We start from the raw sequence: 25734 nt of genomic DNA, 5'->3' as shown, positions 1-25734 counted from the left end.
TTGTTTGTTGTTTTTTGTTTGTGTGCACCTGCTTGGGCAACAAGGTGATCATTGTACCCTCGTATGAAGAAAATATTAGGATTTTATGTTTGCACCAGCAGCTTGCCAGTAACTTTGTGGCCAGTAGAGGACATCCTCCTCCTTTTTTGAGAAGCCCTGTGTGTAGCCTGCTTGATATGGGTCCCAACAATAATAATCTAATAAAGAAAATCACGTCAACAACTTGACAAAATTGCTAGCTAACTTACAGTTCACATCAGAGCTTCAAGTAGGTGCTGCAAACACTGATCTCCATGAAGCAAAATAACTGATTAACTGCATGGTAATGTCATATGTCATTTTAATGTGTTTTTAATTGTAACTGCTCCTGTTCTTCAGTCCTCCAGGAAATCCAACCATGAAAAGTTTGTGGGTGTGTGTGTGTGTGTCTGTGTTTCAGGGTTGCAGCCACCATATAAATGCATCTATATATGTAGTATTAGGGGCCAGATGCTAAACTGATTTAAAATTTACAGAACTCTTCTCAGCCTCTTTCGTGGCATCATTGGAAAGATAAACTTTGATTTTAACTTGCATCCTTCACCGATGAACACACATACACTCTCTTGATTTAATGTTTAGACATTTGTGTATGCCACAGTCTCAGTGCGGAAGATACCAAGTGATAATTTCTATTAGGTAATCCCCAGTGACCATTATTTATTACATGCAGGCACATTGGCATTATTCAGATCCTATTTCTAATGCAGCCACCTGTGGCTCTGAAGCCTGTGAGAGTTTCAGTAGAACTCATAAGGCTCTCATAAAGAACCAGATTCAAAATGTAGTGCCATGTGTAGGATATCCTGTTGTGACTTCCACTTCTGATGTGCATGTGCCCCATCAGGTTCGTTGAAAGAGGGACTACCACCTGCCCCATGCTTGTGGCAATCCTGAAAGCCCCCCCCCCTTCACTCAGCAGTTTGAGAAAAAAAAAAAAAACAACCATCTGCAACACCTATCTAGACAGGCCCAAATGCATCCCATCTCTCCCTACACAAGCTTTATTCCTGTAAACTTTCTTTAAAGCTTATCTTTTTCCAGGTTTTAACAGAGGTATGTTTGAACATCATGCCTCTTTCAAATTGTGACACCACATGTACCTAGATGCTCCAATTTCATAACAAAAGCACTATAAATAGCAATGATACCAACAACATTTTGTTCACAGTTCATTTATTTCCATTCGGTAGACAAACTAGTAGTCAAACATTTTAGTCGACTTCTTCCCCCTGGTGTTGCCAGCGCAGGGAAGGACGACACCCAGCAGAATAATTTCCTGTAGTCATATTTGGTCCGTGCGTATTTTTTTTTTTGCTTTAATGTTCACAGTATTTAATAGACATAGCTGGCAGTGTACAGAGACTTCATGGAGGACTGGTCAGCTGAGCCAGTGGGCTTGTACTCTCCTTTGGAAGCCAGGCCATTGATCTGAAGAGGCCAACAGAGAGGGAAAGTTAGGGCAAAGTCAAACCAAGTGTTAATAATCAGCCAAGTTACTTGGCCAACATAAGGGCAAGAGGGAAGGGACAAAAGGTTTTCAGAAGTAATAATTTACCAATCAGTATCAAGTTGGGTAACGCAAAGATAAGAATCAATTCTCAATACCCAGCTCCATGCACAGCCCATAACTACAAATTAGTGAATGACAACATAGTGTCATTCACTATCAGTCGTCATTCATGCCCTCCTCCAGCCTCACCTTTGCTCTGGTGCAGAAAGCATCCTGTGCAGCAGTTTTGTTGGCAGCTTTGCCCTGCCAGGCAGCGAGGGCGGAGGCCTGGAGTGCACGGCCATACGAGAAGGTCAGCTTCCAGGGGCGGTGGAGGGGCACCTGGTTGATGGCGTTCAGGTTGAGGGAGGCCTCCTCCTCGCTCTGGCCTCCAGACAGGAAGCAGACGCCTGGAAAAAAGGACGAGGAAGAACACTATGTTACTTATCCTGTACATTGTCCCATATAAGGCTTCTTAAAGTCCGGTGGGTAGAGACAGCCTCAGGCTTCATGAGGGGAACACACTCACCAGGCACGGCGGCAGGGACGGTGCGCCTCAGAGCGCTCACTGTGGCCATGCCCACCTCCTGGGGGGTGAACTTCTTGGGGCAGGAGTGTCCAGCAGTGACCATGTTGGGCTTCAGCAGGGTTCCCTCCAGGTAGACGTGGTGATCGGACAGAGCCTTGTACACAGCAGCCAGAACCTAGGAAGGAACAGGGAGGTTTAGTGGTACAGTAGTGGTTAGTAGCAACCCATTTTATCTTGTGGGAAAATACTGTTGAATTCTTTTCTTCTTGTAGCCTTGGCATTTGGCTGACCTCTCAAGCCGGAGCTGGTGAACCAACCTTTTCTGTGACGTACTGGCAGCGCTGCAGGTCGTGGTCTCCGTCAGGCAGGATCTCTGGCTCCACAATGGGCACCAAGCCATTCTGGTGGGGTAGATTAAGATTAAATTAAGGTGAGCAAATTTATAAAAAAGGGAACACAAAACGGGCAACATATTGACCAAGTTATTGCTGTGAATAATATGGCTAAACACACACCTGTTGGCAGATACTGGCATATCTGGCAAGGACATTGGCGTTTTCTGCAATGGCAAGAGCTGATGGGCAGCCATCTGAGATCTTGAGCACACACCTCCACTTGGCAAAGTCGCAACCATCCTTCTTGTACTGAGCACAGCGCTCTGAGAGGCCATCAAGACCTGCAGAGGAATACAAAGAAATAGGACGCTTGTATGCTATGGTAGTAGTCCAGTGTGTCTGAATGTGTCAATGACCACAAATCAGTTCTGTTTACGACCAATGCTTTGTTGACAAGTTTATAATTAACTCCTCGTACTGTACAGGTTATTTCATGAAAATTTCTAAGTGCTTATTCTGCATGATTGCAGTAATTTGCAGGGAAGTTATACATTTATCAATTAAGCAGACTTGAACTTCTAGTCCTCTCGAATTTTACTTGACAACCCTAGTTGACCCTAGTTCCATATCCATTTTCACCTTGTGTGGTGGTCTCTCCATCTGTTCCGTTTAAACCAGCTGTGCCCTTGTCCACCTGAAGCAAGAAAACCAAACAAATCAATTAGGGGTCAAAGTATGGAAGGCCCATAGGTGTACATCGAATTCTGTTGGGATTTGGCCTCAGCCGCTAAGTTTGTGGCCTTCTCACCTTGATGCCGACAACGATGCCCTTGTCCTTGATGACCTGGGGGAAGAGCTTGCCGCTGTCTGACTTCTGGTAGAGCGTCTCGTGGAAGAAGATGACCCCGCCCACGCTGTTGGAGATGGAGGGATCAACAGAGAAGAGGAGGTCTCGGAAGTAGCGACGGTTCTCCTCGTTGTTCTCCACGTTGATTTTCTGAAGACGCTTTCCCATGGTGCCTTGAAAGAAGAAGACACCACAAAGTGTTTCAGATGCCAACTACTCTGTAAAAATCTACATTTTGTGGACAAATGCATGCAAAGTCACCCCTCACCCCCGATACTTCCCGCTCAGTGTTATCAAACTCACCTGTCGATTCATCTGCAGCCAGGATTCCCTTTCCCGGAGCGACGATCCTCTGAGCAATGTCAGAGAGCTCCTTCTTCTGCTCCGGAGAGAGGGATGGGAACTGATGAGTCATCCTAGTGGAGAGGAAGAAGGGATTTCACAGGTGATGAGAATCTCTGTCAAACTGTAGTGAGTATAGAAGGAAGTGTTCCTTTTTCCTCCATATCAACTTCTGCCTTGGAACATCTTTTCCATGCACCGCCTCCGTCAATATTTGGCTTGCACATTTGAACTTTGGCCTAGAACAGATAAGTTCTAGTCTCCATGGATAAATTAAGTTCATAGTTCACTCAAAGTTGTTAACTACAGTGTATGGTGCTGACCCCAGGCTTTTTTGCATTAGACCACCCCCCCGCCGACACACACACACACACACACACACACACGCACATACACACACAAAAGATCATAAGCACAACATCGCTGATACAAGTGATCATAAAAGGCAGGTAGAACACGGATGTGAGTGTTGATCCATTGCCAAATAGTTGCACAACACGGAGGAGGTTGGGGTTTTTCATACTGGCAGACACCGCCACGCAACACGCGTCGCCACATAATGCACAACGCGTGTTTTTCATTGAACAATTTTCTTCTCCTCCATATTGCAAAAATCTAAGTTTGCACTTCTTAATCTACAAATGTAACTTCAGCATACACATTGCAAAACTGTTAATAGGGCAATACTTTATCTAGTTCCGCATACTTCTATAGACAACCATAAGATTATGCAAATATCACAGAGCAAATATCACTTTTCTTCCATAAATGCATGATTGTTTTCAACGGTGCACACTGAGAAAGAAACAGACATAGGAAAACTACAACTGGAATCTTGCAGAAACCAATCAAAATGGCTCAAGTAACTTTTCCCCAAGTAAAGGCAGTCAACCAATCAAGACAAGACAAGGCAAGAGACGTGAACGTGAAAATAGATCTTACTTGAGAGAGTTTGTCAAACAGCGACGGCAGCAGAAGTGGCAGACGGCCTCTCTGTCCTCCTAGGAGTTAGGACTGATTGCGAAGGCCGGACAGTGGGCACAAAGCGCTTTTTATCGCCTCTTTGGAGACGTGGAGGAGGCGCTCGTGATGTGGCGGGGGCGTGCATCACCGGTGGTAACGCAATTGGTTCGGTCAGACAGACGGGGGCGTGTTTGTGTATCAATGTTCTTTTGTGGACTTTGAGTTCCTATCATGCACCTGAGGGGATGGCTTCAAAACATGAGAGGAACACAGCGTGTCATCTGAAACTCGAGTTATAAAATCAGAGCACGATACGATTCTGCAGCAATCCCCTTCATGACAGGCTATTGCAGCACATTGGGGAAATGTTGAAATGTTATGCGAGAGGCCGGTTGCAATGTTGCAATTCAGGTTTCTTTGTTTCTTTTGCCCAACAGCCTTTATCTATCTGTCTATCTTTCTCTCTCTCTCTCTTCCTCACTCTCTCATGCACAGTCCTATTTGTGGATTTGTTCAGAATTAGTGTACTGTGTTGTCCTTGGTGGGTGACAATCCTCAAAATCCCACTTATATCAAGAACATGTGAGCTGTTTGTGTTTTAATTTCCTGTGCTAGGATGTAGAACGGAGAATTCATTGGTCAGCAAGATGCATGATATATGGTCCTGATAAGGCCTGTCTACATTTTACACAACTTTTCTTCACCTTATTATATTGTATTTCTAACTAAAATAACAGGGAACTGACATGCATGTGCAAGTGTCACCTATTTTTTTCTGATTTCATACAGACTTGTGTGGAATAATTGTATTTGTACATGTTTTGGATGCACTAGTGTAAGACCAAGCTATAGTGTAACATTCATTTATGGGACACAAAGGATTGGTCATTTGTTTGAATCAGGACAACCTACTTTTTCATGCTATCTACAGGTATCTGCCTTATGCGTCACATCACTTGTCAGTCACGTCATGCATAAACAGTTCTCATATTGATCCTAGAAACTGGCCCAAAGAGCTTGTGGGGGTGTCTCTGATGTCTGCACCAGTCCTGCATGGTGACCTCAGCAGACAGGCATATTTGAACCCAGCTATGAGGTAGGTTGGGTGGATCTGTAACGCAAATAATTACAAACCAACTTTTACACAATATGGACCCTGGACCCCGAGCAATAGTGCCCTCAAATATTGCTGGTCAGAGTCCAGTCCCTGTCCATCAGCCCCTTTTTACATAATGACTGAGAACAAGAGAGCGAGTCAAGAAAGTGCAATTGTTTTCCCAGACAAGCTGGCATACCTCCACAAGTACTTGGAAAGATACAACCAGAGGAATGTCGATTTGGTTGTCCAATATTATAAATCATCAGTAAGGAGGAAGGTGGACAACTCTATGCTATAATTTCCTCCAGCCTCATGCATCTGTGGGAGCTGCAACACAGCAGCAGTACACAAAGTATTTCTACTGTGAAGCCATGTTGTGAACATATACCATATCTGATTTGTCTATGATTTTAATAAAGTGAAATCATCAATGTGCATCACAAATAATAGTGTTAATTTAACTGCATGCCGTTCAATTGCCTAGATTATATTTATAAAGCAATGGGTATCTATTAACACATTTATGTTAAACAGTCTCAAAGTTGCCCATAGGTGTGAATGGGAGTGTGAGTGAGTGTCTGTATTAGACCTGTGGTGGACTGGGCTGTACCTATGGAAGTATAACGGTGTAAAGACAATGAATGAATGAATGAATGAATGAATGAATGAATGAATGAATATTAAACATTGCCTCCCCTCCAGCAGATGGCGCAGTATCAGTTGTAAGTTGTTCGACCTCGGTTGTTAACGCTTCCTTTTCCGGAAGGCAGTCCAAAGGATCCGCAACATCAACATCCACAGACAGATTCAGTAAATAACATATTTTAGTCTAAATCGGTAAGACTGGGAACTCGGTGTTATAAATCAAAATTAAAATACCAAGCAAACGCTTTAACCTGCCGGGTCAAGATCGACCTTTGTGTCCATGAACGTTGTTTAAAGCTCGCGGGGAGCCTGAATAGCCAAACTACCGTTAGCTAACGGCTAACGTTAGCTTAATGTTAGGTTGGCTAATTTTATCGGCTTGTTCAGGTTTCAGAGCATGATAGTTAATACATTTCGTGTACAAAATCATACGAGTGTCAATCCTGTAGATGAACAAGGTTTCACTGTTAACATTAAGATAGCTGGCCAAAGATTTGTCCAGCAGTTTCGTCCTTCAGCCCATGCAGCGTCTTCATCCAACCAAACAGTCCCAATCTGTCAGTCCTTCACATTATTCGTCAGACAAATGACATTGCTGTTTAATCTGTCTCTCACTTTGTTTCAGGAGTCAGAGGATGTCGGGACAGAAGCGTCCTGGTGACAGCGGCGGTCCGTCCTCCTCCGGCGCGCCCCCGGAGAAGCGGAGGGAGAGGGAAGGAGGAGAGGACGGAGGTCCGGGGGTCAGCGCCGCGGCCGGAGCGGTGGAGACGGTCATCAAGCTAGGAGGGGTGTCCAACTCTGTGAGCGACTCTTAACCGTCTGGCTTCCTTCTAAAGTGTTTACCTGTTAATGTAGCTTCAGAAGTATAACGTCTGTATATCTCTCTCTTCTGTTTTCTTCATAATCTTCTCTGTCTCAGGAAGAGCAAGACATCAAAGCTCTCCAGGCTAAGAACCGAAAGCTGGGAGAGGCTCTGGATCAAAGACAGGTAACTGACTGAAGTCTAAACATTTGGTTACACACACACACACACACACAGAGAGAGAGAGAGAGAGACGCCTCAGTTGTACACACTTGTTTTGAGAAGGGTTTTCTCTGTTCCTGTTGCTTTGCAGGTGATTGAGGATGAACTGCGAGAGCGAATTGAGAGACTGGAGACTCGCCAGGCCACTGATGATGCCAGTCTGCTGATCCTCAATAGATACTGGAACCAGGTAAACAGTCACTGACAGAGCAAAAAGTTACCTGTCTTATCTATACCCTTACCATTAACAGTTTTTATTCTAAGAGATAGATCAAAAAGTCACAATGGGATGCAACTTTCCCTCCTCCCCAACCTTTTTGCTTTCAGTTTGACGAGAACGTGCGACTGATTGGCAGGCGTTACGACCAATCAAACAGTGAGCCTGAGAAATCCCCGGCAGCAGAGGGGCGGAGCCTGAAGCCAGATACCCCAGAACCTGATGGCGACTCCAACCAGGAGAGGGCCAAGGACAGAGGTACAGAGAGAACTAACTCGGGAACAAGACTGAGAAAGCAACAACAGATACATATCAAATTCCCAGACCTGCGTTTTGCGTGGGACTCCTCAATACCACATTTATCTCTATAGATAGACTAAGGTCATTGTTTAACAGTTTTCAACAGTATATTGTCATTTTTCAACTGCTACCCGGCCGTTTCAAGCCAGTAGTGTCGGCCATCTTGTCAGGCTATTGCTGTTCAGCTTGATGGTGAAGAGTCGGACTTAAAGTGTCTTAATAGGGCATTGAATGACCACAAGCCACTAGAACAGCTTCAGTGCACCTTGGCCTGGATTCTAGTGTCTTTAACTGTGTTTGAGGGATGTGGCACTATTCTTGTGACTGGGAAGGACATGGTATATGGTTTACATTATTTCCATGTTTCTCAAATAGTTCAGTGACCACTCATGCTTTGTCAAATGGGGCTTTGGGCATTGTCATCCTGGAGGATTCACCTCCCATCAGGCTAGAAATGCTTTACCATAGGATGAACATGTTCCCTCAGAATGTCTTTGTATTTATGTATTTCCATTTAAAGGCTTCAGTAGACATACACCATACCAGAAAAACCACACAGGGGGAAGCATGATTCATCTGACCGAATTACTTTTTTTTATTGGTCCTTGGATTGCTTCCTTTGTTGCTTACACCACTTCACTCGTAAAAGTGCACTGTAGTAGTAAGATGTTTATTCGTTGCAACACAACCATGGTATCCCTTTTCTCAAAGTTCTTGGTGAAACTGCCTGTTGACATTTAGAGTCAACTGATTCAGAGTTGCATGTCTGTTTTCTTTGCATGTCAAACAAAAGCATCAGCATGGCTGTTGAGGAGTATGCACATTAGTACATTCTTTATTTTAATAGTTAGTTATAGATCTGATCAGTGCTGAGAGAGAGGTGGCTTTGGGACGCCAGAATTTACTTTTGATTGGAGGTTCATACTTGGTAATCCAAATGATTTCACCCACCTTTCCTTTTAATATCCAAGCCAGGATGCTCACACTATGCTTTTTCTACTGCACCAGTGTGCCGTACAGGACCTGTGCTGTCACGGTACCTACAGTATGTTTTTCCATTATATTTTGTCCGCAGTTCAGTGCGATTAGGGTATGATAAAAGCGTGCTGACACAGCACCCTCATGTGTCTGATACCAGCCCGCTTATAAAGGGTGCTGGCAGGATTGTCCGGTGATGTATGAGCAACACATAGGGTCAGCGGTCAGTTACAACCGCCATTTTTCAATACCCAGTAAATGTAAACAAATGACAGTGGAAAATCAGAGAAAGTTGAGAAAGAGACAAAATATAAATAAACAATGGAAAAAACAACAAAACACTGCAACAATGGGAAACTGTGCTCATCACATTATGGGCTGACAAAAAAGTGCAGAACACTCTTAATTCCTCCAGAAAGACCTATCAACACAATACACTTGTTTAAGTCGAGCACTGCTGGGGACAGAGGATAAAGACAATACTGTTGAACATATGCTGAAAATCTGAGCTTTAAGAATGCATTGTGAAAACTGTATCAGACCTTTCCATATTTGTTCAATTCCAAAATCCTCTTTTTTGTTGTCGTCACCCAGGCCACCAGGGAGAAACGGCCACCTCCTTCCTGGCCATGCTGGCGAGCAGCAGCAGCGAAGAGATGGAGGCGGAGCTGCAGGAGAGGGTGGAGTCCAGCCAGAAGCAGGCCAATCGCGTGGTGGAGATCTACGAGAGCCTGAAGAGCACCGTGGACCAGCTGAAGACGGAGGTGGACTCCGGAGCCGGTGAGATGAAGGGAGGGGAGGAGGGAGGGAGGGAGGAGAGAGGTTGGATGGAGGAAGAGATGTCAAAGTTGCGGTGGAATATGACAGCATTTAATTAGGTAGTGTAGGTGCTTTAAAAGTTGGTGATCATTCTGAGCATGTATGTAGAGTGCTAGAACCAGCTATCTTGTAGAGCTGAGCATGAGCTTTGTTTGTGAAGGGATTCATCAAGTCAATTTATGTGTTTCAGCCCCATAACATGTCTCATTATTGTTGTCTCTGCAGAGAGCTGTTTGTGGCAGGTAGCCTCTCAGCTCAACACCCTGCTCACCAGTGAGAATGAGCGGCTAAATCAGCTGACCGAAGACCTCCAGCAGAAGCACAGTCACATGACCAGCGAGGTAGGGAAGATGTGTCCTAATACATGAATAAAAATACGGTTCCTTTTCAGGTCCAATTGAACTCGCCAGTTGCAAAAACATTTGGCAAGAATCCAAGGCAACAATGAGGTCACTGAGGGTCTGCCAAGTGGAGCTGTGCTTGCTGCCAGTTATTCTTGCCAAGTGCCGGGACTGCTGGGCTTTGTCATGAGCCTCTACTATGCTTTAGTAACGCAATGGAGGCTATTTAATTGTGATAGAATTAAGGCAGTGTGAGTCTCTGTCAAAATGAGCCACAGTGCCACAACTTATCACGCATTCATGTGTATTTATACTGGGATGATGTGTTAAGAGGTAACTGTGAACTCTCCTCCCTTTTCGTGGGATTGCAAGGAATTAATAATAGCAGACTTTGCAAGTCACTCTGTAAGATATATTAATAATGTGGATTGAACAAAAGTTACTGCCCTTCTTCACATTATACTGAATTCACGCCTGGCACAGTCAATGAGTGTATTGACAGCTGCTTGAAGCCCATGCAAACAGAGTGAAATTTCTTCATCCCATAAGGAATGCAGGGTCATTCAGCTACTGCAGCGCCTCTGGAACTAGTAGGGGTTAAGTATCTTGCTCAAGGATATTTCAACAGGTGTGACCTCATGGGGGATTGAATAAAAACCACTGGGCCACCCTGCTGGCTAGTGACAAACTGTCTTTAACGATAAAACGGCCCTTTTAATTTTGTCCTTCCTTCCATTCATCATCCTATAATAATAGTATCTTGGTAGTAGAGTAATATCTTCGTAGTGATTATGTTTCTGCGGTTACGTAGCCGTGTCACATCTCTCTGTCCTCCTCCCTCCCTCCAGTCTCGGTCTCTGGGTCGCGCGGCCAACAAGGCGGACACGCGGGTCAGCGAGCTGCAGGGTCTGATCGAGGAGCTGCAGTGGGACATGGAGAAGATCCGCCGCCGAGAGAACCGACTCAATGCACACCTGAGCGAGATACTGGAGAGGGTGGGGATGCTTTTCTCTGTGTGTGTGTGTCTCAGAGTTTAAGCCGATGGCAGTGTTGTGAGCGTCAACACAAAATGTCCTTATTTTGATACTTTTATGTCACAGTGTGTTGTAATAAACCTCTCCCTCTAATCCATCCCAGGTGAACAGTAAAGGCTACAAGGTGTGCGGAGAGGCCAGCAGTGTATGTGGGACCATCACCATTAACAAGAGAAAGGTAGACGTTTTACTCGCAGTCTTGCTAATCAAGTGTGACGTATGAGATGCCAACAAACACATTTCCTGCCACTCGTCACCATTCAGACTGTGTGACTTTCCATCCCTCCCTCCTTTCAACAGTTTGAGGAGATGAACAGTGAGTTGGAGGAGAACCGGGAGCTGGCAGACAACCGGCACAGTGAGCTGCAGAAGCTCCAGCAGGACCTGCAGAACGTCAACCAGGAGAACAACAGCATGAAGGTAAAGAGTCATGCCAAAACTCTGTGGTCTTTCATTTCTCACTTGCTGTTCTTTTGACTTCAGATAGTTGCATTTCATTCAGAAAATTACCCATTTAAGGATTACAAACTTCATAGAATTACGGTTGCAGTCATCGCGTGTGAAAGTGTGTTAAAGCTGCACTAGGCATCTTTGCATTTTGTCAAGCCCAAGTGGTAGCAAAGATAAGTGTTTGAAAGTTTTAATGTTTGAAGGACTTCATTAGCCAGAGATTTTGCTCTTAAGTTTTGATTTGATCTCCGCCAGTGACCATGCCTGATACTAGAATTGAATTTGGGCAAATAGAGCAAATCTACAGCATCTCAATATGGAAGGATGGGGCAGTCTTCTCTGTTGCAGCTGCAATTTGTGATTTAGACTAATAAGACTGGTGTATTTTTACATGCAAATCTCCTAGTGCTGTTTTAACTACTTGGGTAAAAATCTATTATTCAGTACTTTATTGTATTCAATATTTTTCTCTCACTCTCTTTTTCTCCCTCTGGCTCTCTCTCTTCTCTCTCTCTGTCTCTCTCTCTTTCCTCAGGCGGAGTTGTTGAGTCGAGCGGAGGGCGTGGTAAAGGACAGCTCAGAGTACCGCTGCCTGCAGTCCCAGTTCTCGGTGCTCTACAACGAGTCTCTGGTCCTCAAGGCCCAGCTGGACGAGACGCGCACCCGCCTCAACACCACCAGGACGGCACGCCTCCGCCAGCTGGAGCACATGGAGGTGTGTGTGTGCCTATATAATGTTTGAGGGAAAGAATTTGATGTACAGGCACGTGGTTTGTGAAAGAGTATCCAGTGTGTGGTTCTAACCCTGATCCCCCTGTGTGTGTGCAGAACGATGAGGTGGCCCTGCAGAGGAAGGTTCGCACGGAGGTGTTTCAGCTGGAGGACACGCTGGCCCAGGTCAGGAAGGAGTATGAGATGCTGCGTATCGAGTTTGAGCAGACACTTGCTGCCAACGAGCAAGCAGGTAACCAACTCAACCAACCATCAGGTGCAAACAAAGAATCTTGTGAATGAATGGGGGTGAAAAAACTCACTTTTGGACATTCATTTTGGTTTCGCAACATAGTTTCATGGCTTGCAGCTAATTTTACAGTTCTTGTCTGTATTCTGTTTTGCTTCCACCATTCCTCTCCTCCTTCCTGTATTCTTCTGCCCCCCCCCCCCCCCTCTCTCTCTCTCTCATTCTCTCAGGCCCCATTAACAGGGAGATGCGTCACCTGATTAGCACTCTGCAAACCCACAACCAGCAGATGAAGGGAGAGGTGGTGAAATACAAGATAAGGCTGAGAGAGACGCAAACAGAACTCAGCCAGGTGGGTCAGCGGGAGATGTATGGAGTGCAGTTACCGCCTCTCTCACCATGAAGCGGTAACAGACATGAAACAGAATGAAGCCTAAAAGTCGTTGCATTCATCTCTTGCACCCATAGGTCCGCTCTTCGAAGGGCAGCACCATCCTCCAGTCGCAGTCAAGCACAGAGATGGACGTGAAGGAAGAGACGACCTCTCCTCCCACCCCAGCCGTCTCTGGGGATCCCACTATCAAAACTGAGTCTGACAACGGCTCCGCCACACCCAGCAGCACCGGTAACTGATTGTCTTTCACAATTTATTACTGAAACATTTTAAGTTTCGCTTTCAGCTGATTTTCTGGTGTTTTTAAGATATAGTAGTATTCTGACAGCCACTGAGTATTAAGTAAGGTGTGATGTTTTGTAATTTTACAATTCTTCTGTTCTCAATTCTACTTTGTCTCATGATCTTTCTATAGGTGCCTCAGTGAAATTAGAGCCCGGCTTGGAGGCCGAGGCAACAGTGAAGGAGGAGGAGAAAGAGGAAAAGAAAGAGAAGGATGAGAAGAAAGAGAAGGAAACTATAAAGAAAGAGGAGAAAGAGAGGGAGAAGGAGAGAGAGAGGCCAACCCGCAGCGGTGGGGGCAGCGGCGTGATGAAGGAGGAGAAGGAGAAGCCGGGGAGCAGTAACCAATCGGAGGAGTCAGCCGGGGAACGCCCGTCTGTGGTTGGAGGACCAAAGAGGAAGGAGATGGAGCAGCTGAAGATCGTCCGGACGGAGCTCAAGTAAGTCTCATGTGCATGACAGTGACATGACTTTTTAGGTTTATTTTAATCTGCTAAGTACATGTAAGGGGAAATTGCAAGTTATTGTGGAAAAATGGTTGGGAATGGTTATTGTGGTTTCTGATGAGGCTGGTTGTGATGATGATGATGATGATGGTAGTATGAAGACGCTCTCACTAACTGTGTAGGAAAGCCCAGGAGTCCCAGAGGGAGATGAAGCTGCTGCTGGACATGTACCGCTCGGCACCCAAGGAGCAGAGGGACAAAGTCCAGCTCATGGCTGCTGAGAAGAAGGCCAAGTCAGAGGTAGACAGCACTGCTCACACCACAGCATCTACACACAAACATTTAGATTGTTATAGGTGTTGAGAAGCAGGATACTGTCTGCATAGTTATTGTAGTGAAGTATCAGTGTTTCCTGTAGATATTTTGTACATATTTGGATATTTATATCACAGTATATGGGTATTTGTGCTGTAATTGGAATAACATTTTCTTTTTAGATAGGCTGAGCAACACAAGGCCAGATGATGAAGTTGAATTGTATTTACATTTTTTCTAGCCGTGTGGACAATTGAATTACAGTTATGTTCAGTCCAGGTTTTTTAACATAGAATGGTATAATGATGAATCCCGCTACATTGTGGCAATCCAATACTGTAATGTTGATTCCAGGCAGAGGAGTTGAGGCAGAGGCTGCGGGACCTAGAAGAGAGGGAGAGGAGGGAGGGCAAGAAAATGGCAGACGAAGAGGCCCTGAGGAAGATCCGCTCTGTGGAAGAGCAGATCGACATCCTCAACAAGAAGCTCTCCATAGCGAAACAGGTGTGTGAGCCAGAAACACGTGTTCATGTTTTCATACGTACGTGCAAACCCTCCGCCCGTTTCTCCTTCCATTTGTCCAACCCTCTCTGCGGTTCCCTCTGCAGGAGGAGGACGCGCTGCTGAGCGAGATGGATGTGACGGGCCAGGCCTTCGAGGACATGCAGGAACAGAACATCCGGCTGATGCAGCAGCTCCGGGAGAAGGACGACGCCAACTTCAAGCTGATGAGCGAGCGGATCAAGTCCAACCAGATCCACAAGCTGCTGAAGGAGGAGAAGGAGGAGCTGGCCGACCAGCTGCTCACTCTCAAAACTCAGGTGAGCCCGGGTGCCACCAGGCAGCAGCGTGAGGCTCAGTCTGCAAGGTTGCTGGCTGTCACACCCATATCAGTCCCATGTTTTGTGACAGGCACACATACGCACACACAATATTAAATTACAGTGATAATTACCACCAATCATTCATCAATCATCATTACTTTCTTTGAATGTAAATGATATTCGTTCCTCATTGCCCCCACCTTTCTCATTCCTCTTCTAGCTCCCTTGCATTCCTTCATTCTTCCATTAATTTACATTTGTTGGATTGTGTCCATCTGTCAGGTTGATGCCCAGCTGCAGGTGGTGAGGAAGCTGGAGGAGAAGGAGCGCCTCCTGCAGGGCACCATCAGTACTGCTGAGAGGGAGCTGGCCCTCAGGACACAGGCTCTGGACATGAACAAGCGCAAGGTTGGGCCACAGCTGCAGAAGAAGATTAAATATTGCACCCAAAATATGAAGAAGTATTTCATCATGTTTAGGACGAGCAGCGCTGCAAAGAAAATTAAATGAAGGCTTATACAGTATAACAGGAAATCACACATTCCCCTTATGGAAAAATACAAACATCAACTCAGCTATACCATTCTGTATCCGTCAAAGTTCAGCAGATACAGATTGAGTGTGTTTGTCGTCCTCCAGGCTCAGGAGTCGGCGTTGCTGTCGGAGGAGGTGCGCACTCAGCTGGAGCAGGTTCAGCAGAGGCTCAGCCTGGTCAGAGAGGAGGTCATCGAGAACAGCATCTCCAGGGAGAAGGAGTCCTTCAACGCCCGACGAGCACAGGTGACACGACCGCACTGCATGTGGACACACACACACATAAAGATGGAGGCACGAATAAGGCTAAAGTTTCAATGTCACTTCAGAGGGAAAATATGGTTCAAACACGCATCCAGACCCACAGAACTCTTGCCTTTAGTATGCATGCTGGGTGATCAGATTGTATTTAGAAAGAATTAAAACGCATAAAATCCAGGTATCAATGGATCCAAGATGCACTGCAGATTCCATCACCAAAACCATAAATGCAATGCCTCACCAGTCTACATACTGTATGTATACTTATACTATTTATAGTACTACTATTATACTATTACTTATACTAAAGTATAATTGGAATGCGTCAGCAGTCTACATACTGTACAGTATGGAGACTGGTGATGCATTTATACTTTGGGTAAATGGAAATACATTTTTGCACATGTAAATCAAACACTTAGCAGTCAGCTGGATAGTATATATATATATATATACTGTATATTTATGGTGTACAGAGATACTAGTCTGTCTGAGTAGCCTGAACAGACAGAAAAGGAGAGAGCAAAAACATTTATACAGTGGAATAAACAAGTCCATGGGAAGACACTGATAAGAGAGTGAGCTGAGGCAAATTAGAACCTGTGTGATCGGTACTGGCTGTTACGGAATGTTACTATGAAGCAAAATAGAGAGCGGACAGTGGAAAATTACTGAGTTCAGACTACGCTAAAGCAAGAGTAATACATGTGTTTACAGGTTTGTCGACAACTGTCAGTTTTAAAGGATGTTAATATTACAAGAGGAATCTGCATTTTGTGTAGACAGAGGAATATGTTTTCATAGTATATACTGGAGATACATTTTAAAATCAGGTGTAAATGTAATGAACTTAAATCATATCTAGACACATTGTGGAATCGAAACACATATTAATGCCTGGTATAATGGAGGCCACAGCCATCAGAGCAAGGCGACATCCCCCTCCTCACCAACACACTGGCACTTTATGAGCTGTGGTTCATTTCTCAAGGCTCTTCTCCTCAACTTGGCTCTAACTGTGTTTCAGGAGGACATCTCCAAACTTCGGAGGAAGATCGAGAAGGCCAAGAAACCTGCTGAGAAAATCAGCAACGGAGATGAGATCCTAAATGAAGAAATCAATGAGTACAAGGTGAGTTTATGCAGTGGCGAATCTTGAGTTTTGGGGGCCCCCCTAAACTGGAAAATAATCTGATAACACAGACTGGTGTTGGGCGTTACTGTAATCACATTACTTTTTCCTGTAACAGAGTAAAGTAAAGCATTACTGTTCCAATTTCAGTAATTTAGTAATTAGTAACATTACAGTTACTGATCTAACATATCGGCCGTTACTTGGATTAACCTTATTTTAACCTCTTTATTGGAGTAATATTTAAGATTCCCGTTGTGTTATCCTGCCTTCAAGTCAAGTCGGAAATAATCAGAATTACTAGTAAAGTGCACATGAAAGCCAACAAAGAGGTAAATTCTCGCTACAGTCCCGGATGTCGGAGCTTCCCGTCAGCACATGAACGCACCAGAAGACCTACAGACTTTTCAAATCGATGTGCAGTTTCAACTAAATTATCACGCAAAATAACTGACAAAAATAAACCCAGGGCAGGATCTTCACTGCATTACTTATCTAACGGCAAGTCTCTGCAAGTTGATTTTCGTACCGTAAGGAAATGAATGGAAACAAATGGCTGCCTGGGAGGAAAACACATTCAAACATATGAAAAAGTATGATATTTCTGTATATATGCAAACAAATGAGCTATACAGTATGACAGGCCCCACACTCTTTTTAAAGGCTGTACTGTAGCTCTCTCATAACACTACAGTGCCTGTCCTCTTGTACAAGTCTTTTTTTTTCACTTTAATTGGAGAGCCAAAGTACAAATGACTAAAATGACGCCTGAAAATACAAGTGTCGGTCCTTTCCCATGCAAACTGCAGTGCAGTATGTTAATCGCAAGGACATAATCCGAACCAACTTCAGGAAATGACCCCAACACACACAGTTTTGAGTGTTGTTTGTTCGACTGTTGTATCATACGGTTTTCATGGGTATAAGGAGATGGATGTTGACATCTGATATCCAGCAGTTTTCTTCATGTGTTCATGTTCCTGAATTTCCTCAAGGGGATTAATAAAGTGATATCTTATCTTACCTGGTATGGAGACCAGAGAGGGTAAATTACAAAGAGCTCAGACAAGTCCATCATGCTTAGCTAAAGTTAAAGGGACTAGAAGCGGATTTGTTTTGACTCCCTCCACCGCCAAAATCTCTAACCTGGCGGGATGACAGGTCCAATAAATAAGCTACTTGTGAGTCATGTGACTTTTGTTTGCAAGCTCTGGTTCACTTGTAATTGGGCAGTGTGAACCTAAACGAAGCAAATACAAAAAGTAAACGTTTCCACTCTGGTTTGCACCAAAGAAAACCAACTGTGGGTGTGATCACACCCTTAGTGTCTTGCACTGTTGAGTCTTGCACTTAAGGACAGTTGAGCAGGTTGGATGCTTGCTGATACTTGAAGGCCAGTCTCTCTAACCACACGGCCTCCCTGCTGCCCTGAACATTGGTTTGCACTATCCGGCTTAAAACAAAACGGCTTCACGGTTTTTCCCTCACCCTGTTCCTAACCGGCTCCCTCCCCCTTCTCTGTCCCAGGCCCGTCTGACGTGCCCGTGCTGCAATTCCCGGGTGAAGGACGCCGTGCTGACCAAGTGCTTCCACGTCTTCTGCTTCGAGTGCGTGAAGACGCGCTACGACACACGCCAGAGGAAGTGCCCCAAGTGCAACGCCGCCTTCGGGGCCAACGACTTCCACCGCATCTACATCGGCTAGAGCCGGGATGTCCCGCAGGGAGTAGAGGACGGTGAGGAGCAGTACAGTAGCACAGAGAACTGCCGGGAACAAGACTCGCCACTGCGCTCACTGGTTTCCCCCTCTGTGAATCTGAGCCCTCCCCCTCCTCCGGTGTGTAATGGATACCACCGGTGTGAAAGTCACTTGATGATTCCAGCCTCGTAGGGGCTGCAGTGATGCTCTGAACTGTTGTTGTTTTTTAAAACATTGACTGAATTCACCTTCTCCCATCCAATGTTCGCTACTTCTAGCCTGCTGGTCCAAGGAGAAGCTAGACACCTGAGATTCTGCCAAAATTTGCATAGCATACCGAGTTCTGTGATGTGTGTGTGTGTATGTGAGTGCGTGCGTGTGCGTGTGTGCGTATGCATGCAAAGGGAAGCCGTTACACAACCAATAACATGGAGAAGAAACAGATCAGTAGAGAGATAGAACACTTTCCTCCCTCTGTAGTAGATATTTGTACGATGTTGGTGTATATGTATGTCATCATTGTTTTTCTTTTTCTTTTTTTTTTTATTTGTAAACTGCCTCTCCGGGCTTCAATCTTCTCACAATATCTTGATTTGATGCTGTGTAATTGCTGCTCTGCTAGTTATTAAACTGCCATCAAAAAATATTTTTTTCTTGCCTTAAAAAAAACATCTTAAACAGACCATGTGAATAATCTTAACATTTGACCCGGAATAACAAAGCAGGAGTCCCAGTGTGCAAATCTCGGTTTATCCTTGTGCACAGCGCCTTCCTCCGGGCTTCCCCACCCCTCCTCCTCCCTCCTCCCTCCCTTCCTCTCCTCCCCTCCCTCCCTCCCTCCTTCTCCTATGATCCAACCGTGTTTGCTGACAGGGGAAACAGTCGTTAGAAACGCTGGAAGGAAGGGAGCGCCCTGCAGAAACCGCAACAAGGATTTTTTTTTCTTTCATAAAGGTTATAAGGGATAAGCCATCGCAGTCGCGCGTTTGATGCAAGTCCACAGACAAAGGGAATACGGAACTAAATTGGCGTGGAGCTCAAAGCAGAAATAAGAGGCTTTGGGAGGCTCGTGGTCAGCTCCAACGTCATCGCGTTTTTTCCCACCCGTTTCCTTTTACGCGCAAAAGCTGTATGAGAAAAATCCCTTTTGGAGACGTTGCTACACTGTGTCGGTTCTCCTAACTTTCTGCCGCATCTTAAATGATGAGATAATCTATCGGCCGCTTCTGGGTCGAAGCCTGAGCAGTTTATTACCTAATATAGCCAGTGTTAACGCCGGAGTGTCCTTGACGGAGCGGTCCTAGATTTGGATATTTGCAGCGCTGCCAAAGTTTATAATTAAAGAGTCGCTCAGATCATTTTGTGTCGTCCAGGCCTTTTTTCCAACACGAGCTGTCTAATTTGTTGACTGGTCACTTGGACGAGAGGTTTTTAATTGGTGTTATTTGAAGAAGTTAGTGGGGTTCGTCTCACATTTTATTGCCCATTGTGAACTGCAGCATGTCGTGTGTAATGTAAAATATTCTCTTGTCGCTTTGTATGACTGCTGTCAACAGAAGCCATTTTTAAATCTTTGATTTACACGCCAAGTCAGATTCAACACAGGCTGCAGATCTGCTTATCGTGCTGGATTACAGCGTTATATAGTCCTTATCCATTTTCTAATAGGATTTTGTATCTTTCTTAAATTTTCAACCATGACTTTTTACGCGTCTGGCTCCGCGCGCGGCGGGTGTGCCACGGCTCGGTTTTTATTATCCACATATGTTTTGGTGCTCGGCTTGTCTGCGGCGCGCTGCGCCGGGGAGGCCACGGCCACGCCGGCGACGGAGAGCCCTCCGCCGGCTTCACCGACCGTCACCCTCCGCACCCTGATCACGGGAACCTGCGAGGAGATCCACCGGTACGCGGAGTCCGTCGTGGGAACCAGCGTGATCCAGTCCGCTGTGGAGGTAGTGCTTGGCGGAGGCTGCTCCTGTTCCCTACCTGCATCACTAAGTGCTTTTACACTCTGCTCTTTCCTCCTTTTGTTAATATTCACTACTGATCTAACTTCTAAGTTGGCTTCTTCACTATATCCTTGATCATTGCTTAACTGTGTATCTGATCACTAATTTTACCTCTCCAACCTCTCACCCTGTCATCTCTCTCCATCCATGGCTATTTTCTCTCTGACCCCCCAAACCCCTAATTCCCCCCCCCCCCCCCCCCCCCCCCTCTCTCCTCTTGCCCCTCAACTTGATAATCTCTCTCCTGACCCCATCGATTTTCTCTACCCTTCATGTCTGCTTATATCTATGCATCTCACCTCCCCTCCTGTCCCTGCTGCCACTCTGCCGTGGCTCCGGCTCCCCTCTCCCTCAGCGTGCGGTGTTGTTTCTAGAGTCATTTCTCGGTCAGGAGAACGTCTATACGGCGGCCATGGTAAGAAACCCTTGGGTGCCTCCATCTCTCCCACCCTGACATGGTCCCTCAAACAAAGCCACCCTCCTCTGGCTCTGTTTAGCCCATGTCACCCCATAGCTAGTGCAGAGGTTAGGAGCATGACCATAGTGGAGCGGTGTGTGTGTTTTATGGGTTCTAGGCTTATACACACTGAGATCTTTGTGTGTGAGGCCACAACAGACTTTCTTCATGTTGTGAGTTTGGAGTTATAAGGTTCTATCTGATAGATACTGAGATATTGAGCATCAAAGTTTTGACTTCCCAGCTGTCAAAACTGTTACGTAGTGAAATCTATCTATAGCTCAAAACAGTCTGCTCTGCTCCCCCAAGGTGCTTTGGATGCAAAATATGAAAATCCTATAATAATTCTAAATTTGATTTTTAGGAGGACCCAAACAGAGATAGAACCTTATAGTTCTGCAAGGTTGATCTAGGTTTGGTTAAATGATTCCATTGGACTGTTTGCAATGAGGAAACCTCTGTTTCAACGGGAAACTGGATGAATATGATTTAATGGTAAAATTTAATCAAGGCAATTTTGATGCATAACGAGATTGCATCAAATACAATTTTGCTGTGGTGATTTCTATTTGAGCCTAGAAAGACACCATTATGTAAAATTGCATTTAATTTTTACTAGTATTTTTTCAGAGCTTTTGTAAATGAAATTTATATTCATATCACAACAAGCTATGTACTGACTGAAATACTGAAGTATGTGATTGGATGGGAAAAGGAACCTTATAAGCTGAAATGTGCTTTTTGAGATGGAACTTTCTATCTAGAACTTTATTTTTAAACACCGCACATAACGTAACATTCAAGGATTATGAATATGTGGATAACTCAATTTTGCTTAAAAAAAACACTAAAATATAGAACCTTATTATTCCTAACTCACAATCTTGTAAATCACTCTTAAGTGTTTTTGAGTTCAACACACGCTGACATGGAGCAACAGATGCCTGTGCCTTGCTCTGACATACTGGACAGTGCTCACTTGTGTGTGTGTGTGTGTGTGTGTGTGTGTGTGTGTGTGTGTGTGTGTGTGTGTGCGTGCGCGTGCGCGCACACACACACACGCGTGTGTGTGTGTGTGTGTGTGGTAGCAACAGGTGCAGAAGATACGTGTCCAACTTTATGGGGCTACCCTTGACCTCGCCTGAGGAGGCTGAACTGTGTGTGTGTGAGGGGGTGTTAGAGGGACTGGAAAGCAGTAGAGAGGCTACTTCAATGTGTGCGTGTGTGTGTGGGAGCTGTCCAGCTGTCACACTTTTCTGAAGTGAGAGCACAGCTTCACCGGCTGACTCAAACCCACACACACACACACGCATGCACAACTATCTGCCAGAGTCAACAATGCAGCAGTGTGACTGCTGACACTCTGCACTTGTCCAGCCTTGTATGGTGAGGAAATATGTCAAAATAAGTCGCTGTAACTTGTGTATTTAGCAAGTCATGCTATAGACCTTCAGATAGCTCCGTCACCTCCATAGACTGTAACCCGATCAAGGATGAGTGAGCGAATGAGACGATTGAGTCGGAAACAACAGTAGTGAGTGTGTGTGTGTGTGTGTGTGTGTGTGAGAGAGAGAGAGTCTCCTATTAGTACAGATAATCGTCAAGTCCATACCAACAGCTGCTCCCACTCTATTTTAATGTCACTCATCAGTCTTGTGGTTATATACAGCGCTGGTGGTGTGAATCATATCTGTGCATTGAAGCAACGAATGGAAATCTAGGCCAAGATCTGTATCTCTCCTTTAATCATCTCTCCTTGAAAGATTATTAACATGAACTGAATGCTGTCTCTCTCCATTCTTCTCTTATGAAACGATGTAAAACACATCTCTCTCTCACTCTCACACTCTCTCTCTCTCTCTCGCTCTCTCTCTTCCACTTCAGTTTGTGGGGATGGTGATCCGATTCCTGGCTGAGGGAGCCGCCAGCGGCCTGAATGTCATCGCTGTTTACGTCACAGAGATCCTCAGAGTCACAGGAGTCGATGGTGGGTACCAGGATGGGTCATGCGTGTGTATGTATGTATGTATGACTCTGCTGGACGTAGATGGATGCGCCACTGTTTCTCCTTAGCATGACTCAATACTTCTCTATGTATTTGTGATTTAAAATATGTGGCGCCGTTGTGCTTCACTGCCAACTGACACAAAGAGTTCACTCACAGTCTGGAGGAAGATCCAGGAAGGCGGTGAAAGGTGCAAGTGAAAATATGCCGTCTTGCCTCTGCCTCGGGGTAAACTGCATTTGCCTGCCACTCCCTTCTCGGTGTGGGAGTGCAGGTGTGTGTTTGTGCTCCTGTTGCCCTTATGTAGCAAACAGGTCTAGTCTTCATGAATGGAGAGAAATGAAGAGGTCAAATTAACCTTAACTGTAACTTTTTTTTAAAATTTTGTGTCTTGCTGTCTCCCTTCTCACAGTCACGCTGCCGTTCCCCCGCTTCACTCCAGAGGGCGTGACCTCGGTGGCCCAGTGGGGTCTGCTGGCCCTCATCGGCTACTGGCTGCTGACCGTCGTCCTCCGCCTGGCCATCGGCGTGCTGAGGCGGGTGTTCTGGGTGCTGAAAACCGTCATGGCGCTCTGGCTCTTCGGACTGATCGTGAGTGACGCCGGTGCCACGGCGGACACCACGGCGCTGCGGCTGGCCGGCCTGGTGCTGGGGTGCGTCCTGCTGGGTCTGGCTGCCTCCGGCTCAGAAAAGACTGTGACGGTGGAGAACCGGCTGAGCTGCCTGGAGGGCCGGCTGAAGGCGGTGGAGAGGAGGAAGGGGGAGGAGTGAGGGGGGAGGTGGAGGTGGAGGGAGAGGAGTTCAGATGGACAAGGGTAATGGTATTGTTGGTTAAGGCAACGGTAATGTTGATGGTTTCTATATGTGTGTGCGTGTGTTAAGACTATTATGGGAAATAAAGTAATCTCTGGGATTTTTCATTGGAAATGCTCTTTTTATTTGCCTCCAGAATATTGACATTACAGACAAACCACACAGAATTGACTTTTTTTGGTTGTTTTTTTTTACAAACATAACGATAAATACTTATTGTAATCAATGACAGACAAAGCTATTTAGCTTAATATAAAATGCTGCAATAGCAAGACAACAAAGGTCACAGAGGATAGTTGTACAGAATGAGCAGAATGGCCTCAGTGTCAGACAGCAATAATTCCACAAATCACATTTTGAACTGTCCCATTTATGTTGGATTTGGTGGAGGCCAATTCATATTCACATCTATCAAAATCTTAGTGGGCAGGATCCTCTTTAAGGTCTGAGTTTCTACTCACTGAAGCAGGCTTGTTATCTTCAGCCTGGTCTGTTGACAGTCTGCCGGCTCCCCTGGGCCTGCTGCTCCGTCAGCTGGAAGCTTCTCTGATCCTCTGGGTTCACACCGCTGATCTGCACCCCCGCTGCCGCCCCAGCCAAGTGGAACAACTTGACCCTGATGCCAGACTGCTCATTCTTCACTAGCTCACCCTGCCGCAGCAAAAAGCTCAAGTCCCTGTTGGTCTGAGCCGCGCTGCTGTGTCAAGCAGGCCAGCCATGGATCAAACAGTAAACTAACAGTGGCAGTTAGCAGCGACATTGGGATTCTAGATGGCATTTGATATGTTTATTTACTTTATCAAATATTTTACAAGAATTTTATTGTAAAAATACAAGTTTTAAGATGGGAGTCACACAAACATGTAAAATGGTGCCTTTGACTTGAACGGTGGCAACAATAACATTTTCTTATCTGCCCAGGACGAAATAATTGGCCTCATTCCTTTTGACGTCAGGAATCTCCAAAGGCATGATGGGTAACTTCTCTTGAGCTATGGGTCAATCGTCTAAAATAGAGACGCAGCAAAACATACACACAAACAGGGCCTAGGGCCTGACTGACTAGTGTAGTTGTTTCACTGTATTAACAATAATTATCCATTATATCTCTGGATCCATTCACAAGTCTGGTTGGACCTGTTGCAGACACAAAGGTGAACATCACTGAGGAAGCTTTAAAAGGGGAGACAGCCTGCGTGCCATACCATATTCTTAACTTTGTATATGCTGCAGGGAAAGTCATTCTTCCACAATGCAAGGTTTACTTCATTGTACCTGTGGGGGAATTTGTCCTAGGTGCAACTTTGCTGCATAAAACAATACAGTAGGAAATGACAACGCAGTCCATAACAGCTGTGACAGTGACATAAACCTGGGTCTGCCTTGTAAGTCATATAGTTTCATTACATGGTACAGCCTGGTTATATGACTCTATACCTTATAGAGGAGTTGGACAGGAGAATGGAAAATGCTCCCAAATAATTTAATCTAATCTAATGTCTGAAGTACAGGCAGCAGTTACAGCTCTACTATGGGAAACTTTTTAGGATCAGATTTGAAACTGTCTCATACTCCCAGCAGATCTGTGGTGCTTGAGTGTTTCTTCACCACAAACAAAAGGTGTTGGTGTATTTATGGGTCTGTAACTTCCACTCAATTGAGTTTTCCTAGAGAACTTGTTGGTGTGGTTGGAAGGAATTTGTATGGTTGAAAGAGCTTTAAGCTTTGCGGCGACTTGTTGGAAGCCTGTGGAGTTTGGAGGGAATGTTGTTTTTTTCCCTGAAGATATTGAGTTGATCGAGGAACAAATACAAATGCAAGCCATACAGAGTTAATAGCGTTTATGCACCTGACACTAGCAATAGTGGCTTCACAGTATGGTAGGATACAAACACTGTTCAGATGATCACACAGAGATTTACATGCCTTAATGCCTGCATATCATGTTTCTGAAAAAAAGAAACATATTCACACAATACAATCATAAACAATTCATTCCATAACTTAAAAGAATAAGGTGAAAATACAATAAATAATCAAAAAACCTAAAAAAAAAAGGCTCTTTGTTGTTGAGTGCTGTGTGTTTTGTGTGACTGTGGAAGCTAGACTGTGGGATAAATGAAAGTGAGAGTGAATACAAAAATGATGA

General features: G+C 45.1%; 3 protein-coding genes across 5 annotated transcripts; 2 read left to right on the top strand and 1 right to left on the bottom strand.

The window, feature by feature from the left end:
• Positions 1 to 1198: 1198 nt before the first annotated feature.
• On the bottom strand, positions 1199 to 4664 carry aldob (aldolase b, fructose-bisphosphate). Its single transcript, XM_071517299.1, has 9 exons — positions 4527 to 4664; positions 3546 to 3658; positions 3204 to 3415; positions 3035 to 3089; positions 2576 to 2736; positions 2378 to 2461; positions 2061 to 2235; positions 1742 to 1941; positions 1199 to 1470 (listed from the first exon to the last, which is right to left on the bottom strand). The coding sequence occupies exons 2-9, from the start codon at positions 3655 to 3657 to the stop codon at positions 1375 to 1377; spliced, it is 1095 nt and encodes a 364-aa protein (XP_071373400.1). The 5' UTR covers position 3658; positions 4527 to 4664; the 3' UTR covers positions 1199 to 1374.
• Positions 4665 to 6407: 1743 nt separating this feature from the next.
• rnf20 (ring finger protein 20, E3 ubiquitin protein ligase) lies at positions 6408 to 18939 on the top strand. Of its 3 annotated transcripts, none has more exons than XM_071517321.1 (22): positions 6408 to 6483; positions 6917 to 7091; positions 7211 to 7279; positions 7407 to 7505; positions 7643 to 7790; positions 9405 to 9590; positions 9855 to 9970; positions 10819 to 10965; positions 11108 to 11182; positions 11305 to 11424; positions 11990 to 12169; positions 12283 to 12418; positions 12646 to 12767; positions 12884 to 13040; positions 13225 to 13531; positions 13720 to 13837; positions 14207 to 14356; positions 14461 to 14673; positions 14959 to 15084; positions 15316 to 15456; positions 16499 to 16603; positions 18131 to 18939. In XM_071517321.1, the coding sequence occupies exons 2-22, from the start codon at positions 6927 to 6929 to the stop codon at positions 18305 to 18307; spliced, it is 3057 nt and encodes a 1018-aa protein (XP_071373422.1). In that variant the 5' UTR covers positions 6408 to 6483; positions 6917 to 6926; the 3' UTR covers positions 18308 to 18939. The 3 variants fall into 3 exon arrangements, with proteins under 3 accessions (XP_071373422.1, XP_071373421.1, XP_071373423.1); XM_071517320.1 differs by having other exon boundaries at positions 12283 to 12442; XM_071517322.1 differs by lacking the exon at positions 6408 to 6483 and having other exon boundaries at positions 6927 to 6979; positions 7037 to 7091; positions 12884 to 13034.
• A 218-nt stretch (positions 18940 to 19157) lies between these two features.
• LOC139642485 (voltage-gated monoatomic cation channel TMEM109-like) lies at positions 19158 to 24532 on the top strand. The gene is made up of 3 exons (XM_071517333.1): positions 19158 to 20253; positions 22652 to 22754; positions 23185 to 24532. The coding sequence occupies exons 1-3, from the start codon at positions 19999 to 20001 to the stop codon at positions 23541 to 23543; spliced, it is 717 nt and encodes a 238-aa protein (XP_071373434.1). The 5' UTR covers positions 19158 to 19998; the 3' UTR covers positions 23544 to 24532.
• The last annotated feature ends 1202 nt before the right edge of the window (positions 24533 to 25734 follow it).

The sequence above is a fragment of the Centroberyx affinis genome, unplaced genomic scaffold, assembly GCF_046629955.1.
Source record: "Centroberyx affinis isolate AG114_WGS23_722 - 3 ecotype Tasmania unplaced genomic scaffold, CSIRO-AGI_Caff_v1 ptg000485l_1, whole genome shotgun sequence".
In the NCBI taxonomy this organism is placed as follows: Eukaryota; Metazoa; Chordata; class Actinopteri; order Beryciformes; family Berycidae; genus Centroberyx; species Centroberyx affinis.
Note: the sequence above shows the minus strand (reverse complement) of the source record. Positions and strands in the feature narration are given on the sequence as shown.

Bases quoted from the DNA above. Each gene is read 5' to 3' on its own strand.
- aldob (XM_071517299.1), bottom strand. From the start codon at position 3,657: ATGACTCATCAGTTCCCATCCCTCTCTCCGGAGCAGAAGAAGGAGCTC. The intron at 2,737-3,034 runs GTGAAAATGGAT...ATTCCTCTGCAG, and splicing joins TGGAGAGACCACCACACAAG to GTCTTGATGGCCTCTCAGAG. The intron at 2,462-2,575 runs GTGTGTGTTTAG...CTACCCCACCAG, and splicing joins ATGCCAGTATCTGCCAACAG to AATGGCTTGGTGCCCATTGT.
- rnf20 (XM_071517320.1), top strand. From the start codon at position 6,927: ATGTCGGGACAGAAGCGTCCTGGTGACAGCGGCGGTCCGTCCTCCTCC. The intron at 11,425-11,989 runs GTAAAGAGTCAT...CTCTTTCCTCAG, and splicing joins AGGAGAACAACAGCATGAAG to GCGGAGTTGTTGAGTCGAGC. The intron at 12,768-12,883 runs GTGGGTCAGCGG...TTGCACCCATAG, and splicing joins CGCAAACAGAACTCAGCCAG to GTCCGCTCTTCGAAGGGCAG.
- LOC139642485 (XM_071517333.1), top strand. From the start codon at position 19,999: ATGACTTTTTACGCGTCTGGCTCCGCGCGCGGCGGGTGTGCCACGGCT. The intron at 20,254-22,651 runs GTAGTGCTTGGC...CTTCCACTTCAG, and splicing joins TGATCCAGTCCGCTGTGGAG to TTTGTGGGGATGGTGATCCG. The intron at 22,755-23,184 runs GTGGGTACCAGG...CCCTTCTCACAG, and splicing joins CAGAGTCACAGGAGTCGATG to TCACGCTGCCGTTCCCCCGC.